A 19,374-nucleotide genomic window follows, 5' to 3' on the forward strand; every position below is an offset into this window, starting at 1 on the left:
CTGAATGAGTAGATGAAAAAACAGAGGCTAATAAAAGTAAAGGTAGTTTCCAAATAAAAGTTGAAACCTGAATCCAAGGCTAACTTCATAGCTGATGCTATTAATCAAAAAGCTATGAAGCTTTATCTATTAAATGTAATAGTAACTTGCATAATCATGGGTATAACATACTGAGTAGAGCCTATACTAATAATAATTGGCTTTCATAAAAAATTTTTTTAGTGGCAAGATTATTCTTCAAGCAGGTAAATCCTATAAATGATAGGAAATCTGTTAATTCATATTTTGTATTAAATAGAACCAATACATATTTGATCAAAGGCTCTAACTACCTCTTTTCCTATATATAAACTTTGGAAAGATTCAATACCTCAGAGTTGAAATTCAGCCAAAGAATGATTCAGTTTTTTATAGATTAGACATTTTGAAATTTTTACTAAAAGATAAATTGGAATTAACTCCTTGAGAGATATTTCTTGGTTTCCTACCATTTGCCACACTCATAACTGCAATATAGAGCTCTCTTTCTCATATTAATCACAGCAATAACCTTACTACTGTGTTTCCTGATTTCATCCAGGTCTTTCTCCTTTAACCCACCCCAAATATTTCTGTCAGTTATCTTTTCAAAACCGAAGTATCATATTTCTTTGCTTAAAATCTTCTAAGCTTTCCAATGTCTTTACATAATAGTCCAAATTTGCTACAATAGGCAAATTTTATGATCCAGATGTCCAATTCTAATCCAATAATTCAAATACACACACAACACTTGAATATTCTGTATACCTTCCCATATCACGGTGTCTTCAGATATTCTATTTCCTCTATTTGGAATGCTTGTATTTTTGCATACATTCTCCAACTTATCCTCACTTTTCCAATGTATATAGGACTAGCCCTACTCATCTTTGAAAATATATGTTAGTGACATCACCAAACGGCAACATACATCATTTGTGACCTCACCCCCCCCATGAGAAAAACAACTAACAATTCTTCAAGAACAAGACACCACTGAGAATTCCAGAACACAAGAATGAGGCTAGAGGACCCCCCCTGAACCACAGAGAACTAGACAAACAGCATTAGGAGGGTAAGAGAAGCAGCTAAACATTGACTGTCTTACCCCTCCCTCAAGCACAGCACCACGTGCAGAGGTTTCCTCTGAGCCACGGATTCCACCACTGTGAAGAGAAAACCCAGCCCTAGACAACCAGCCCCCAATTTGGCCTTGTGGGACCCACTCCTCTAAACACATCCAATGAGGACTGCAGGAAAATCTGCATGGCTCAACCACTGGGAATTTGAGTGTGACAAGGAGTGAGGAAGGGCAACAACAACAACACAAAGATCTTGGCCATGGACTTATACACTTGTAGAGCCCTGGCAGTAATCCTAACCAGCAGCTTTGCTCATCTGCAGAACAGTCAGTGACACTCTCTAAGCAGGGAATTCAGCATGGTGCATATTACTTGATTCTAATCCTCAAACATGGGTGCTTACCAGCCATAGAGACTGGTTTGCCCTCATCTGGGTAAGAGGTTGAGTCACATACCTACACACTGAAAAGAGTGTCTCCCAAACATACCTGACCAGAGTGCTGGTGGAAAAACCAGGAAGCTGTGTAGCCCAGCGATACTTGAACAGAGAGGTAGGCACGCAAAACTGATTACCCCCAGAGAAAAGACAGTACCAGAAGTGGAAGATTCTTGTGCTATGAACAGTCATGAGGATTCATTCATAGGGCAAGACAGCTCCAGGTCATTCTTTGGGAAATTGAGAACAACATGAAGGGAGGGAGCTAAGACATAGCTTAGTCCCACCCACATGTGGGAGCTTACATTCCCACCTAGGTAGGAGACCTGACACATAGCTCCAAACCCACTATACCTCCCAGCCCCATCTCACCAAAGGGCTGGCAAGAAAAATCTGAAAACTGTGCAGTCCAATGGCACTCAAGCCAAGAGAAGGGCAAGAAGAGCCCATAGCTTGCAGTGCAAAGCCAGTGCACTTGGGTAGTAGGTCAACATGAGTTAAGACAATAAAAAAAGAGGGATCCCTGGGTGGCGCAGCGGTTTGGCGCCTGCCTTTGGCCCAGGGCGTGATCCTGGAGACTCGGGATCGAATCCCACATCGGGCTCCCGGTGCTTGGAGCCTGCTTCTCCCTCTGCCTGTGTCTCTGTCTCTCTCTCTCTCTCTCTCTCTCTCTCCGTGTGACTATCATGAATAAATAAATTTAAATAAAAAAAAAAATTAAAAAAAAAAAAAAGACAATAAAAAAAGAACTTTCCTATAATTAGAGCTACTTCAATCACTGCAGCCAGGCGGGGGAACTAACTTATAGTCCCACTTAATAGTGAACAGAATCTCCAGCCTGCCTGATCAAGGAACCTAACCACAGTACATGGGAAACTACATAGCCCATCCAACAACTCCACTTATATACACACTTGAAGAGAGAACCAACCATGGCTTTAACTGTTTGCAGAATAAAATCTGTGGCCTCACCTGAAAAGAGAATTCAAAGCATACTCCTGCCTGATTCAGGTCTCCAAACAAAAAGTCACAAAGGCCCTGGGTCCCATTCTACTGCCCTGCAGGGCAGAGAAAATAATTCATAGTCACACCTACAACTAACTATAGTACCCAGTCCTGACCATCTATCTAGTAAGACTGACCAGAAAATCCAAGCAATTACAGAGTCCATTCTACAGACTCACTTGGGTAGGGTACCAAGTCAAAAGTCCTATCCAACTGATCTCCGCCAGAGGCACATCCCACACCCCAACCTCAGCACTCAAATAGTTGCTCATCCAAAAATACATAATAGGAGGTCACATCTGGCCAAGAATATTATGAGCAGACACACCCAGAAACTCAAACTAAGGTAACTGGTGAATATATGTCAAATGTAATTTGGTAATGATGATGGTACATAATTCACATACAACTCTAACTTAAGGGTTTAAAAAGTAAACATAATAAAATAACCATAACTACAATAGCCTGTTAGTACACAAAATTAAAATATGCAAACTATATCAACAATAACATAAAATGTGAGTGGGAAGAGAAAATGTAAAATTTTTAAATTCTACTGAAGTTATCAGTGTAATATCCTTATTTTAGAAGCCTCATGGTAAACACAAAGAAAAAAACCTATAACAATTACACAAAAGAACATGACAAAGAAACCACAGCATACAGATAATAAAGGTATCAACACGCTAAAAAATAAAGGAGCAGGATAAGAAGTAGGAGTAACAGATCCACCAAATCACCAAAACACAAATAAGAAAATGGCAATACTAATACCTTACCTATGAATAAGCACTCTACACATAAACGGATTTAATTCTCTAATCAAAAGACATAGCATGGCTGGATGGATTTAAAAAACAAGATCCAAAATAGGATACCTATTTTAAAGCACACACAGTACGAAGGAATAAAAATAATCACTTCAAGCAAATGGAAACCAAAAAAAATAAATAAAATAAAATAAGGGAAGTTATATCAGACAAAATATACTTTAAACTAAAAATAGTTAAATGAGACAAAGAAGGTCATTACATAATAATAAAGAGGTCAATCCATCAAAAAACATACGATTATAAATATCTGTGTACTCAATATCAGAACACCTAAGTACATACAGCAAAAATTAACATGGGTAAAAAGGAGAAATAAAGAGTAATACAATAATAGCTAGGAACATTAAAATCCTACTCTCAACAAAAGATAAATGATCTAGACAGAGAATCATTTAAGGAAACAGCCAATCTGAACACTAGATCAAATGGACCTAGCAAACATATACAGAGCATTCTATCTGACAACAGCAGAATACACACGTTGAATATCTTCAAAGATACAGTATATGCTAGACTATACTATGGTCTTAGCAAACCCAAGAAGACTGAAATCATATAAATTACCTTCTCTGACCACAACAGCACAGAACAAGAAATCGGTAACAAAGAAAAACTGGAAAATCCACAAACACATGAGAATTAAACACCATTTTTCTAAACAACCAATAAATCAAAGAAGAAATTAAAGGAGAAATTTAAAAGTTTCTTGAGATAAATGAAATGATATCTACAACATATCAGTACTTATGAGATACAGGAGTGCCTAGGTGGCTCAGTTGGCTAAGCATCTGCCTTTGGCTCAGATCATGATCCCAGGGTCTTAGGATCAAGCTCCACATTAGGCTCCCTGCTCAGTGAAGAGCCTGCTTCTCCCTCTCCCTCTGCTACTCTCCTTGCTTGTGCATTCTCTCTCTAATAAATAAAAATAAAAAGCAGGAGAGATCTCAAACAACCTAACTCAACATCTTAACAAACAGAAAAAGAACAAACCAGGCAGAAGGTTGGTAGAAAGGTAATAATAAAAACTAGAGCAGAAACAAAAACAGAAAACAGAAAAACAACAGAAAAAAATTAACCAAACTAAGAAGTGATCCCTTGAAAAAAATAAAACAAAATTGGCGAACATACAGCTAGACTAACCAAGGTAAAAAAGAGAACCCAGATCAACAAAACTATAAATGAAAAAGGGGAGCATTGCAACAGATACTACAGAAGTATATGGGTTCATAAGACATTACTATGAACAACCAAATGACAACAGATGAGACAACCTAGAGGAAATGGAAAAATTCTTAGAAACTACAATTTACAAAGAATGAATTAGAAAGAAACAGAAATACCGACTGGAGCAATTACTAGTAAGGAGATTGAATGAGTAATCAAATAACTCCTAATAGGGAAAAGCCTAAGACCAGATGGCTTCACAGGTGAATTTTACCAAGCATTTAAAGAAGAATTAACTCCATTACTTTAAAGCTCTTCCCAAACAATGAGAGGATACTCCCAAAGCCAGCAAATCCCAAAACCAAAACCAGAAAAAGAAGATACTAGGGGAAAAAAAAACAAGTAAATATCCCTGATGAATATAGTTGCAAAAGTTCTCAATAAAATAACAGCCAAGTGAATTCAGAAGAACATTAAAAGGACCAACCATTCACCATGATCAAGTAGGATTTATCCTGGGATGCAATGATGATTCAACACATTCAAATCAATCATTGTAATACATCACATTCACAGAATGAAGGAAAAAATCATATGGTCATACTATAGTTGCATAAAAAGGCATCTGACAAAATTCAACATCTATCTGTGATTAAAAACACTTAACAAATTAGGTATAGGAGGAAGATATCTCAACATAAGAAAGGCCTTGTACACAAACCCACAGGTAACATCAAACAAAACAGTGAAAGTCAAAAGCTTTTCTCTAAGATTAGAAACAACACAGGGGTGCCCACTCTGACTGCTCCTATTAAACACAGAACTGAAAGTTCTAGCTAGAGCAATAACCCAAGAAAAAAAATTAAAAGTATCAAAATTGGAAAAGAAGAAGTAAAATTGTTTCTACTTGAAGATGACATGATTTTATATATAGAAAATCATAAATATTCAACCAAAAAATGTTAGGTTTCATCAATGTATTTAGTAAAGTTATGACATACAAAGTTCACACACAAAACCAATAGCATTCAATATAGTAACAATGAATTTTCTGGGAAAGAAACAAAGAAATCGATTCTATTTACAATAGCATCAAAAATAATAAAATTCTTAGCAACAATTTTAATCAAGAAAGTGAAAGATCTCTACTCTGGAAACCATAGAACACTGATGAAAGAAATCAAAGAAATAACACATAGGGAGAAAGGTATCTTGTATTCATGGACTGAAAGAATTTATATTGTTAAAATGTCATTATTACCAAAATAAAGCTATAGATCAATGCAATCCCTATCAAAATTCCAGTGGCATCTTTATAAAATTTTTTTAAAAACCTCTAAAATTTATATGGAACAAATGATCCTGAATAGTCAAAGAAATCCTGAGAAAGAACAAAATGGGATGTACGACACTTCCTGATTTCAAGTGATACAAAAAACTACAGTAATCAAAATAGTTTAGTACTAGCATAAAAGCAAATAAAAAAAAAACAGAATCAAGAGCCAAGAAATAAACCAAAGTATTTCAACTAATATTTGACAAGGGAGCCAAGATCACTCAATGGAGAAAAGACAAGTCTTTTCAATAAATGGTGCTAGAAAAATTGGACATTCAGAGATAAAAGAATGAAACTAAACCCTTATCTTAATGACAATCACAAAAATTAACTTGAAATGGATTAAAGAATTAAACGTAAGATCTGAAACCATAAAACTCTAGAAGGAAACTCTTCAACATGGTCCTTGGAAATGACTTTTTTTAGATACAACACCTCAAGCACGAGCAACAAAATAAAAAATAAACAAGTGTGACTACATCAATCTAAAAAGCTTCCATTCAGCAAAAGATACCAACAATGAAATGACAACCTATGGAATGGAATATTTTCAAACCAATTTATCTGATAAGAGACTAGTATCCGAAACAGATAAAGAACTCCTACAACTCAAAACCAAAACACGGGGGTGCCTGGGTAGCTCAGTTAGTTAAGCATCTTTCTTCAGCTCAAGTCTTGATCCTGGAGTCCTGGATTTGAGCCCCGAGAAATGATCCCTGTTCATCAGGGAATCTGCTTCTTCCTCTCCCTCTGCTCCTCCCCCAACTTATGTTCGAGTTCTCTCCTTCGTTCTTTTTCTCTCTCTTGCTCACTTTGTCTCAAATAAATCTTTTTTTAAAAAAGGCAAAACACACACGCACACACACACACAGTATCCAATTTAAAAATGGGCAAGGAACCTGAATGGACATTTTTCCAAAGTAGATATATGAAAGGCCACAGACACATGAAAAGATGGTCAAAAGGGAAATGCAAAGTGAAACAACAATGAACTATCACCTCATATCTGTCAGAATGGTTAAGATAAAAAAGACAAGAGATAACAAATTTTGTCATAGATATGGAGAAAAGAGAACACCTGTGCACTATTTGTGGGACTGTAAACTGGTACAGAAACTATGGAAAATAGTATAGAGGTTCATCAAATAATTAAAAATAGGACTACCATCTGATTCAGCAATTCCTCTTCTGGGAATATACCCAAAGGAAATGAAAACACTAGCTGGAAAAGAATATATACACAACCATTTTCAAAGCAGCATTATTTACAATAACCAAGATATGGAAATAAATTAAGTGTCCATTTATCAATGGACAAAGAAGTAAGATAAAGATATAAATAGATATAATGAAATACTATTTGGGCTTAAAAGTGAGGAAATCCTATCATTTACAGCAACATGGCTGGAGCTTGAAGGCATTATGCTAAGTGAAATAAGTCAGACAGAGAAGGGCAAATATCCCATAATCTCTCTTACATGTAGAATCGAAGAAACAAACAAAAAACCCAAACTCCTAGAAAGAGGTCAGACATATAGTTAGCAGAGGCAGAGAAAGGAGAGTTTGAAGGAAGGTGGTCAAAAGGTACAAACTTCCAGTCACAAGATAAATAACTACTAAGGATGTAATGTACAACATGATGACTAGCTGACATTGCTATACAATATACAGGAAAGTTGTTAACAGAGTATATCCTAAGAGTTCTCATTACAAGGACAAAATTTTTCCTTTTCCTTTCCTTCATTCTTTTATTCATATTGTATCCACATGAGATAACAGATGTTAGCCAAATCTTTTGTGATAATCATTTCACAATATACGTAAATCACACCATTCTCCTGTATACCTTAAACTTACAATGATGTATGTTACTTCTCAATAAAACTGGAAAAGAAATAAAAATTAAGAATGAAATTAAAAAAGAAAATCTCTCTCAAGAATCATGATCCCTGGGTACCTAATTCTTCCATACTAAACTGTCAAGTATTTCTTTTAATATGTATTTCAACACTTCCACAACAGAATTTAGCAAAAGGCATTATAACTGCAGGTTTATTTACTGGTTTCCAATACTAGTATGTGGGCATCTAAAATTACTTGCTCAGAACAAGAATTTTAGGAGTATTTAATGTCAAATGAAGTTATCCATACCCTTTTTGCTCTCTTCTGTAATATTGAGACAGATGCTAGATTCCTAGTTACTAGTTCAAATAGTTCGTCAAGTGATGGCATCAGTCTCTCAACACTAGCCACAACACAATAAAGAAACATTCCTAAACAATAATTCTGTTCAAAATACAAATTCAAATGGCAGCTATACACACTTTTTAACCTATACCAGGGTCTTCAGTCCAATTGATCCAAAATCAACTACCACAAAAACAGACTCAAAGTAGTCGACTCATCATTTCCTCAATTTACCAATTTACTTTTACCTTTTAATTCTCTTACACTCTTCCATCTATTTTCTCCCTTGTAGCTTTCTTTTCATCTCTGGACTTGGTTCCTTTTTCTTTCTTACTACTGTCTTTCTTTTCCTTGAATTCTTCTACCTGTAAATGGAAAGCTTACCAATTTTCTCCCTCCCTCTACTTTCTCATCACATGGTGACACAGCACAAAACTTGTTCTCCCTCTCCTTTATGATCATGGTATGACATAGAGAGAGAGTACAGACCTCTAAGTATTGGGCTCTACAAATATAATTAAATTCACGGGAAGTCCAAGTTAGTGTTCGTTTTATTATATATGCTAACAAAATCACTAGTTTACTCTTACCAAATTCAGCCTTACCTATCAAAAAATAAAAATCAGAACTTTATCACTAAGCATGTAACTGTGAAAAAAAAGTAAAATAATTAAATACTGATATGTTTGTAAAAAATAAGCTCCACTACATTACTGACTGCAAAAACAATATAGTACCCAAAAATATCAGTTTCAATGGCAAGCATCCAGTAAGATTTGCTAGTAAAATATAAATAGATATAAAATAGTTTACCTTCCTTCATTGACAAGTTCGATGAAAGCAAGGCCTGCATTCTTCTGGATAGAATTCTGCCACTCCTAAAAAACAAAAATAAAACAAAAAAGGCAGAAAAGAGCTGAACACATATATTTTTTTAAACAATTATGAAAAACATCACCCGTATCAATTTCATATCTTAGCTCTTAAAGGGAAAGTTCGGTTAAATGTGCTGTCTACCCAATGCAGCCCTGTAAACACATGAATAGCTAAGAGTCAAAATTAAAAATAAAAAGTTAGCAACAACTTGATTCCATATAAACCAAAAAACACTAAATTTATTTTCCCTTTTTCTATACTATGTATGTATATGTAAATACTACTACTTCAACTGAAATACTGGGAATTGGAAAGGAAGGCAGCACAGACCAAGAACAAAGGTTTTTGTTTTTGTTTAAGAGATGTATCACTTCCCCAAATGAAGGGAGGACAAAATTAAACAGTTCAATACACTTAATAAATAGCAGACATTCTAACACAAAAATTGATAATTAAGAAACAAGAAAGACCACTGAATTTGGCTAGGTTACGTCTGAGCTGGAAAACAGTTCACTAGTCTATCAATTAGCTGAAGATTGTATAAATCCATTAATTATATTCTTTATAAATAATTATCCACTAAAAAACTTAAGAAGGAAATGTACAAATGACTTTTTGCAATCGTCCTATCAAAATAAATATAAATATGTAAAACATATATAAATATATAGACCTTTAATTCAAAACATTTAAATGTATAGAACAAACATTAATCCATAAGGCTAGGCCTACATGAACTGAAAAGTAGCTAGAGTTGAGAAATGTCCGTGCATGAGCCCAGGTGTGTACGAATGTGTGAAATGCCAAGATATATATGTATTTGGGTATATGTATGCACATGTATATCTTTTCTTAATATAGATATTTAAATAAAATTTTAAATAACTGGAAATATATCATCTTTATGATCCTTAAAACTAAGGAGCCCATTTCATTCTGCCTACATAGTGTCCTTCTACTGATCTTTTTTTGTTTTGTAAACTCAATGTTGGGGTACAAAAGATAATGTTGGGGTACTTACCTTTATTACCAAAAATATTCATATGTTCTTAAATGTAATACCTTAAGAGTCTGAAAGTCCATGTACTTTGACTGGACTGACAACTGCTATGTCACTCCAAATTCCTTTTTTTTTTCCAGCCTCATCCTTTCTCTTCTACTTTTTTTCCTTTTCATTCCAATTTTGTATTGTTTTATGTTTTGAAAAACCCCAGGTGGTTCTCAGAACTAAAATGGCTTCATACCACAATTTTTGTTATAAGCTTTTTTTTTTTTGAAATTTACTCAGTTGACATACAGTGTAATACTGTTTCTGAAGCAGTATAAGGTTCTATTTCATGAATAGTGTCAATAAGAATACTAACAGAACATATACAGTAGAATGAAAGTAAATATAAAATCACTCAGAAATCTGATAGTAGTAATTGGATAGATCTAGGAGAGAAGATAAAGCAATGTGTTTTTAAGGAAAGAGCAAGAAGTAATGAAATCTATATTCTCACACTGATTCTGACACTAACAGGTTATGCCCCTGGATAGATCACTTGACATCTGTAAGTCTTAGATACTCCCTTAAAAACTTTCTTTAAGCTATATTATTTTATGATTCAGTAATTTACTGACATTTAGAAATTATGACTCATAAGCACCCAATCTATACTCTCTCAAATTCACTATTACCACCCAACTGAAACAATAAAGATCTTTTCTTTTTTTTCTTAAGATTTTATTTATTCATGAGAGACACGGAGAGAGAGAGAGAGACGCAGAGACACAGGCAGAGGGAGAAGCAGGCTCCATGCAGGGAGCCAGACATGGGATTCGATCCCGGGACTCCAGGATCACACCCTGGGCTGAAGGCGGCACTAAACCACTGAGCAACCCAGGCTGCCCAGATCTTGTATTTAACTAAGGTAAAACAAGAAAAGCATAAATAGAAATACCTTTTAAGTTTTATTAAGATTTTATTTATTTATTAATGAGAGATACCGAGAGAGAGGCAGAGACACAGGCAGAGAAAGAAACAGGCTCCATGCAGGGAGCCCAACGTGGGACTCAATCCCTGGTCTCCAGGATCACGCCCTGAGCCAAAGGCAGAGGCTCGACCACTGAGTCACCTAGGTGTCCCAATACCTTTTAATTTAAACCCCTTTTCCTTCTGGCAAAATAAATTGACAAATAGTACAAAGCAATCAAATTCTATGAAATAGATCCCTGAAGGAAAAACATGTATGACATGCTCCACTCTTCTCAGAAGTGGAAAGAGGAAAACAGAAAAAAGCAGAACCCTCGGGTAAGGTTTTTGATCCTGGTGCAAAGGATCCCACACCTTACTTTCCAGGCACAGCAAATGGAGATAACAAGCCTCAAAAAGTCCTAAACCTAGTAATGCACATGAATAATAGGCTGAGACAAATATACCGGCTAAATGGACCAGTATAAAATAGCCTCAAAACATCTCACTCCATAGGAAGAGTCAGAAAATTATTTTAGAAAGATACATAGTAACAGAGGCTTTGAGCAGATGAGGAGAACCCAGTTGTGACCTTTGCTGACAGACAGCAGGGAATCAAAATGGACAATGACACCTCAAAGGATACCACAGCCAAGGAACAGAAGCATATGCTCACTTCTCAGCTCTTAGACAACATAGCACCTCTCAGCAAACCAAGTAGGAATCTGATATAGCACCAGATTATGAGGAGACAAGACCTTAAACTGACCAAGTTTTCATTTAGATCACTTAACCTGAGGGAAAATCTGAAAATGAAAATTAACCTTAGCTAAAGGAAAACAAAGGAAGTTACTTTGCTTGCTAGAAAAAAAAATCAGAAAAGCAAGAGAACGTGTTGTATATAATTCTTCAGATCAGACATTTTATTTTAAAAAGTATTTACTAGTGGTATTTTTCTTCTCAAATTCATTTTGTCTAAAACTGCAATAGGTGGGCATTTTTATTATGTACATCATACAAAACTCAAAACTCCACATGGGTGAAATAGGTAACAACAGAGAGACTTAAATTTTAAGTAGATAGGTAAACATAATTTGATTTTATTTTCATTAATGTATACAAACTGATTTTAATTATAACGTAAAATCAGGAAGCATGCCATTTAAGTTTCACAAACATTTTAAACAGCATGATTTAGGTCTGATAGAACACGAGTTCAACTACAGAAATTCACCATCTAAAAATTTTTGTGACCTGAACTCAAACTGGTATGTCACAGAAAATATTTTTTCTTTTAAATTAAAAACATATTAGACATAAAGGTACATAGAGAAGTAGAAGAGTCCATTTGTATAGAAGCTCAGAGACACATATTACTGCTACTCATCAGACTTCTTGCTTTCCCAAATATCATCTATTAACCCGCACTTGTTAACTTATAATAACTGTTACCTGATCACCTGGAGTAAAAGGTTTTCACTAGTTAAAAAATAGACAACATGAGAAAAATATGAAAATACAAATCTTATTTACATTTTTGGGTACTGTTACAAAAATCTCACAATTCTCCAAGATATCATTGAGTTTTGTCTATAATCCATTCCTAAGTAAAACTGTTAACATTTAATATCACATACCAGCTATACAAATACACGCTGATAAGAATAACTCAATGGTATTATAACAACATTGCATGGTGACAGCTGATAGCTACACTTGTAGTGAACACAGCATAATGTATAGAGGTGTCAAATCACTCTGCTGTACACCTGAAACTAATATAACACTGTGTGTCAACTATACTGTAATTAATAACCCAGATGAAAATAATTGGAAGTCCATAAGAGTAGAAAATTAAAATGTTTTAATAAACCCAGCTGTTGGACAAACCCAACAAGTTTTCTCCATACTAAAACGTTGTCTACAATCCTTTAAGGAAGTTGCCAAAACTGAAAGGAAGATTCATTAATCATGCTATCCTAAAGCAGTTTTCTCCACTTCTGAGGCAATTATCAAAGATGGTGTTAGTCTAAACAATTTCATAAACCACAGCTCAATATAACCTTTAGTGAGTTTTAATAGTTGAAAGAAAAGCTTAACGGTTATCACCTTACATGATCATTTCAATATTTCATCACAGTATTTACAATTATATAGTGATGCAAAATGCTAGTACATTTTAAAGGTCCTGGTTATTCTTTTCCCAAAGGTATTGATGAAAAACACGTTAAAAGCCTCAAATCCAACCACTAATGCAACTAAGTAATTTCAAAACACATTTCAGCACTTTGGAGAGGAAGGACTCAAAGCACAAGTGAGTCAATAATTTCATACCTGTTCTAAGCTGTATTTAATTGACTATCACTTCCTAAGGCTATAATTGTTGATTAGTCAATTTTTACTAAAATATACTTTTAGCTTACTAATGCTCTTAAGTCGTGCAACATCAACAACAAAGATAATACATATTTGTGAAATTTATTAAATAAATGCAGTGTTCTACCAAATTTTAAATATATGCTTTTGGTGTCAAAAGTCTTTTCTTAGGTTGGGGGTGGGGGAGAGTTCATTAACCAAACCAAGTCTATTCTTCCCTATCATCAAACAAACAAATATAGAGAAAATGGGCACCAATCAATGTGCTATGTATTTATATTATTTTAATATAATTCTACCTTCTTTATAGTACACATGGCGGTTTTACATAAGTTCAATAATCTACAACATATTTTTGTCTTGAATTATTACATAAACTTACTGAAATTTTTTAAAGTAAGTCCCAAATATTACCATATTTCTAAAGCAAAAAAATCAGGCCACAAACTATCAAGATAGACTACAAATACTCTAGTCTGCCACATTTTTTTTTGAGGAATGGGGGAAAGTCAAGTCTTTAATGTAGTATCAATTTTTTATCTTTTACTCTAAAAAGGAGAGAGAGAGAGAGAGAAAGAGACAGAGATGAGTGGCTTCAGGTTAAACAATAAAAGTTAAGAACAAAAATAATAAAGAAAAAATTAAAAATAGAGACAACAGTATATAAGAGAGGGTAAAAGATTTCTTTACAATCTGGAGAAAAATCAACTCGTGTTCTCTCACGTGCTTTCTCAAATAAATAAATAAAATCTTAAAAAAAAAAAAAAGGTTTAAGTGTATGAAAGCAGTATATAAAACACAGAATTCCAGATCCTCTCTCTATACCTTATGGTCATCCTCACCGTAGTAAAACATTAAAAGTTTACTTTTCAGAGAAGTAAACTTCTAGACACTGTAAAAAAGCCTTACTGTAAAAATCAGGTAACTTGAAAGGATACTTACTGAACTATGAGACTCCAATATTAAGAGTTCCTCATTTTCTCTGAGGAAAATGAGAATCCATAATATTTAAGAGTCTCTCAATGGCAAAGGCAGCTCAGTCATCACCAGTAGACAGCACAACAGTTGCATGGATTTTTTGTGTGTTACGTTTAAATATGAGCAGATAGCAAAGGACTACCAGTCATTACAGGAAAGACTCATGTAAATGACAGACAACAAAGAAATAATCAGGGAAAAAATGACTCCTAGAAAAGAGACAATATTGTGGAGAGTAAGACTAAAGAAAAAAAACAACTTATACCTTATAAAAAGATAAAATATTTCATGTAAAACAATCAGGGCAGAGAATTTCTTACTCACTGGTATCTCTTTGCTCCTATACTAGAGTTCTCTACGGAAACAGAACCAATAGTATGGAGATAAAAATCTTATGTGTCTCAAGGAAATGGCTCACACAATTATGGACCATAACAAAGTTCCAAGATTTGCAGAGTTGAGTTGACAAGCAGAATACCCAGGAGAGCCAATGGTGTGGTTATACGCCAAGTCAAAAAGCTTAAGAATCAGAAAAACCAAAGATGTAGTTCCAGGCCAAGGCCAATAGGCTCAAAACCCAGAAAGAGCCAGTGTTTCCGTTCAAGTCCAAAGGCAAGAAAAAGTGTCCCAGTTCCAAGGCAGTGAAGCAAGTGAAATTCTCGCTTACATGAGACTTTTTGTTCTAGTCAGCCCTTCAACTGACTAGATGAGGCATACCCAGCCAGATCAAGGCTAATCTACTCTGCTCAGCCTACCAATTTAAATGTTAATCTTACTGAGAAACAACCTTAAAGAAAAACCCAGAAAAATGTTTAAGCAAATATTTTAGACACTCTTGGTTCAAATCAAGCAAGCTGACACATAAAATTAACCATTACAATTCTTGACTCCTGGCAACAAAACAAAACCCAAAAAACTAGAAAATGATCTTAGAAATTAAAAGTATATCAAATAAGAATTTTAAAGTACTGGAAGATGTTAAGTATCTCAGTAAGGAAAATAAAAGATAAAATGAAGGAAAAACAGATGGCAGTGGGTATGAAAATCATAAAATTAATCCAGATAATTCAACAACAGGAATTCTAGAAACAAAATGAGAAGAAACAGAAAAGAAATTCCCATAAAAATAATTCAAGAAAATGTATCTGAACACAACTATATACTTTTTTAGACTAAAAAGGTTTATATAAAATACCAAAGATGATGAATTTAAAAGATTCACCTACACCAAAGCATAACACAGTAACAATAATAATTTTTAAAATAATAAAAATACTGAAAGCTAGGGGCACCTTGGTGGTTCAGTCAGCCAAGCATCTGCCTTCGGCTCAGGTAATGATCCTAGAGTTCTGGTATTGAGCCTGTGTTGGGCTCCCTGTTTAGCAGGAAACCTGCTTCTCCTTGTCCCCTGTTCATGCTTGGTATCTCTATCTCTCTCTCCCAAATAAATAGTCAGGGAGAAAAAAATTGAAGAAATTATCATTTTCAGCCTCTAATACCAATATCCAAACAAGCTATTGATGAAGTATAAAGGTAAAAATAAGGAAAAAAAGATTCACACAAACAAGGTCTAAAAAATTCTACCCCTCATGCATTCTCTCAAGAAATTAAAAAGGAAGTGCCTCACCAAAATTAATACAGACACTCCATGATTATCCTCCACACCTGTCCTGCTTTATTTTCCTGATGACATGCTTATTATTCACCAGACTTCATTTCTGCCTTTCCCTTTTCTTAAAAAAAAATTCCCAGTGCTAGAACAGTGACCAGCACCTTTTTAATTTGAAGGTCACTATGGGTCACAGAAGATAGACATTGCAGCTTAAGAGAGAAGAGGAAAATTCTGTGTTGATAATAAAAGAAACCTCCAGATAACAGCTTTCTACAGACCTAAAGACTAACCAAACCACATTAGAACAGAAAAATAGAGAACTACAGGCTACACTTCTAAGGAAAACATTTGAATCAATAGATAACAGGTGTGTTCGACCACAGTGGCACAAGTTTTATGATTCCAATGGAAAATTTAGAAATAAATTTGTGGTAGGTACAGAGAAATTTAAATAAACAAATAAGTAGGAAATTATTATTCCAGAAGAAGAAACTGAAAGAAAGACCAACTGGGAGGAAAAATGGAAGGAAGGGAGGGAGGTTAAAAAAAAAAAAAAAAAGGGTAATCCTGGAACATTTTGTAGCACTGCTATGAATACTTATATTGTCATAATGATGTAAATGGTAACTATGGTTTTAACAAAATATTACGATGTAACTGTATGGGTAACAATAGAAAATGTGAAATGGAAAGAAAGAACAATATAAGTAACTCAGTGATCGTCCTCCATGGAAGACATCACTAGATAATGTCTAAAACAGAAAAATCAAGAAAAAGCTATTATATCATTTAAAAATATGAAGGTAAGTCAGGATTCCACAACTAAGATTTAGTGAATATGGCTCCTTCCAGAAAGTAAGAATCAAGGGGGAAAGGAAAAACTGAGGCCAGAAACTTCTGTTTTTAAGTATTAAAATCATATTCTAATTAGACAATAGATATTTATCCAAAATATTGTGAAATATTTCTAAATAACCGAACACATACTCAAGTCCTACAAATACTGGTATCAAAACTATGAAAATATAAGGGCACCTAGGTGGTGTTGTCAGTTGAGAACATAAAATCTTGGTTTTGAGGACACCTGGGTGGGTCAGTGGTTGAGCCTCTACCCTCAGTTCAGGGTGTGATCCCGGGGTCTAGAGTCCCGCACCAGGCTCTGCCTCTCTCATGAGGAAATAAATAAAATCTTTAAAAAAAAATTAATTTTGGTTTTGTCTCAGGTCGTGGTCTTGGGGTCTTGGGATCAGGTCCTGGGTCAGGCTCTACACTCAGCAGACTGCTTGCAACTCTCTCTCCCTCCCCATCTGCCCCTCCCCTACTCACACATCCATGCAGGTATATACTATCTCCAATAAATAGATCTTTAAAAAATTATGAAAATATAATTGTATCATAAACCATTAAGAATTATTTTTTAAAGTCAGTATTCTACATCCCACCAAATGAAATTAATATTATCTCTAATATTTTGATCATAAAATACTGTTTTTGTAAGTACAGATTTAAGGGTCCAAACATAAACTTAGAGGAATGAAGAATAATTTGTTAATAAAAAACTAAACTCATATCAAACTATTTCATTTTCCCTATTAAATAAATAAAATTTAAAGGCTTGTGTTCTTCAATGAAATATCAATATTAATTAAGATGTTACAGTTATACATGCCTTTGTAAAATAAATCAAATTGGTTGGATATAGCTCCCATTCCCTAAGTAGCTGACAGAAACACTAGTAGGAGTCAAGGGAGGAGGCCACAGAGGAGAGCTCAAATAACGAAGGGAATGTATTAACACAAAATTGAGAACCACATTATACACAAGACTAAAGGTCAAAACTAGAGAAAACTTATTCATGGTCAAGATATAGTAATCTTAAGTGCTCAAAGTAAACGATCAAGAACTTTTCAACAGCGTTTGCGCTTTATGTCAGCACTCTCTCAACAGCTTATCTAACACAAATTCGAGTAACCACATACCAGGAAAGAGCATGGCATAATAGTAAAGGACAAGTTTTATTCCATTATCTCTTTAGAGGGTAAAACAAATCATTACCTAAAATAGAGTAAAATATTGCCTTTTAGACAGTTTTGGTTTCAATGATTTCTGTGGACATACACTTCTAAAATGTACATCTGACTTGTAAAAATATTATAAGTGAAATATATAAACAGACCACTACAAAGTTAATAAAGAAAAGAAAAAAGTCTATTAAAGTTGAATTAGCAAATGACTCGATTTTATAATTTTTTCCAAACATTTTAATATTTTTCAAGTATTTTTGAATGTGTACTACATGCAAAGAATTAAATATTAAGAATGTATTTATGACTAGAATCACAAAATAAAGAATGCAGAAGTTTAAAAATCCAAGACAGAGGTAACCATGTAATCAATTATATTAGTACTATGAAGTTTTAAATGATTTGTAAATAATAAAAAATATAATCCTTTTACTGTCGCATTTAAGTATACATTAAAATTAACACATTTACAAGTACCTTTTAAATATGTTTTTAACCTTTTCAAGAAAAACATTCTCTTCAGCCAATAATGATCCTTCAAGTAATTTCCAAACTGGGATCAATTTAGCAAGATCTTTTACTAATCAATACAGAAATCTTGATTTCAATAAAGGTTACAAAAGTTGCTCTAACCCTTTCCAGCTACAAGCTCTCAACAGATGATCATCATTAAGCTTATATCAGGGCTTCACATTCAGCAGCTATATAAATGTGTCCTATTAGTACATGGTCAGTCTATTGGGCAACTCCAGTTCTCCAGACATATGGCAATTGCTGCCCTTTGAGGTCTGAAGTCAAGTCTTTAGGGAATCTCAAAGCCTGCGTTGAAATTACAGGGAGTATTCATTAGAGACTGCTGGAGAGGAAACATGAAAGACTTCCATTAAAACTATATAAAATGGCTAATTATTTTTAAAAGATTTTTAAACTCTCTAGTGTACTCAGCAACAATAAAAAATATTTACCCACTGCATTATTTTTTAAAAGCACTGCTTTTATGACATGGGTGAAACAGTTTTCTTCATGCCTCTCATCCCCCACACCTCAACATACCTATCATTTTATAAGACCATCAAGATTTTCTATCATGGGAGAAAATAAAATTATCTTATACTTCTAAACACTTTCTACCAATCATTGTAAATATTTATGAAATGAAGGTAGTTTTAGAGGTAAAGTTTTGTTTTCTAATATTAGTTTTAAATAACATATACTGTGAAACTAACTCAGCCAGACATGTTTCTTAAATATTTCTTTTTTAATACAAAAACGTCTGCCTCTATATTGCATTTTTATTTCATTTTAAACTAATAATCATAAAAAGTTATAAGCAAAGGATAATATAAATTACTAATCTTTAAAATGGCATTTTCAGATAATATAGAAAATATATGAGGATTCAAATGTTTAAAAATTTTTAAATGTAAGTTAACAGAAGTTCAAAGAAATCTCATGTCTATGCTTTCTCAGAATTTTGAAAGACATAAAAA

The 19,374-nt window shown here is 34.0% G+C and overlaps 1 protein-coding gene across 11 annotated transcripts in view; it reads right to left on the reverse strand.

Moving 5' to 3' along the window:
- The window catches only part of LRBA (LPS responsive beige-like anchor protein), a 721,151-nt gene that overhangs the window by 455,956 nt on the left and 245,821 nt on the right, over positions 1–19,374 (reverse strand). For all 11 annotated transcript variants that reach the window (XM_077846317.1, XM_077846318.1, XM_077846323.1 and 8 more), the window contains one exon: positions 8,878–8,942. In XM_077846317.1, the coding sequence (XP_077702443.1) occupies positions 8,878–8,942 (65 nt within the window). The remainder of the gene's footprint in view (positions 1–8,877; positions 8,943–19,374) is intronic.

This window comes from Canis aureus, chromosome 13, assembly GCF_053574225.1.
Source record: "Canis aureus isolate CA01 chromosome 13, VMU_Caureus_v.1.0, whole genome shotgun sequence".
Taxonomy (NCBI): domain Eukaryota; kingdom Metazoa; phylum Chordata; class Mammalia; order Carnivora; family Canidae; genus Canis; species Canis aureus.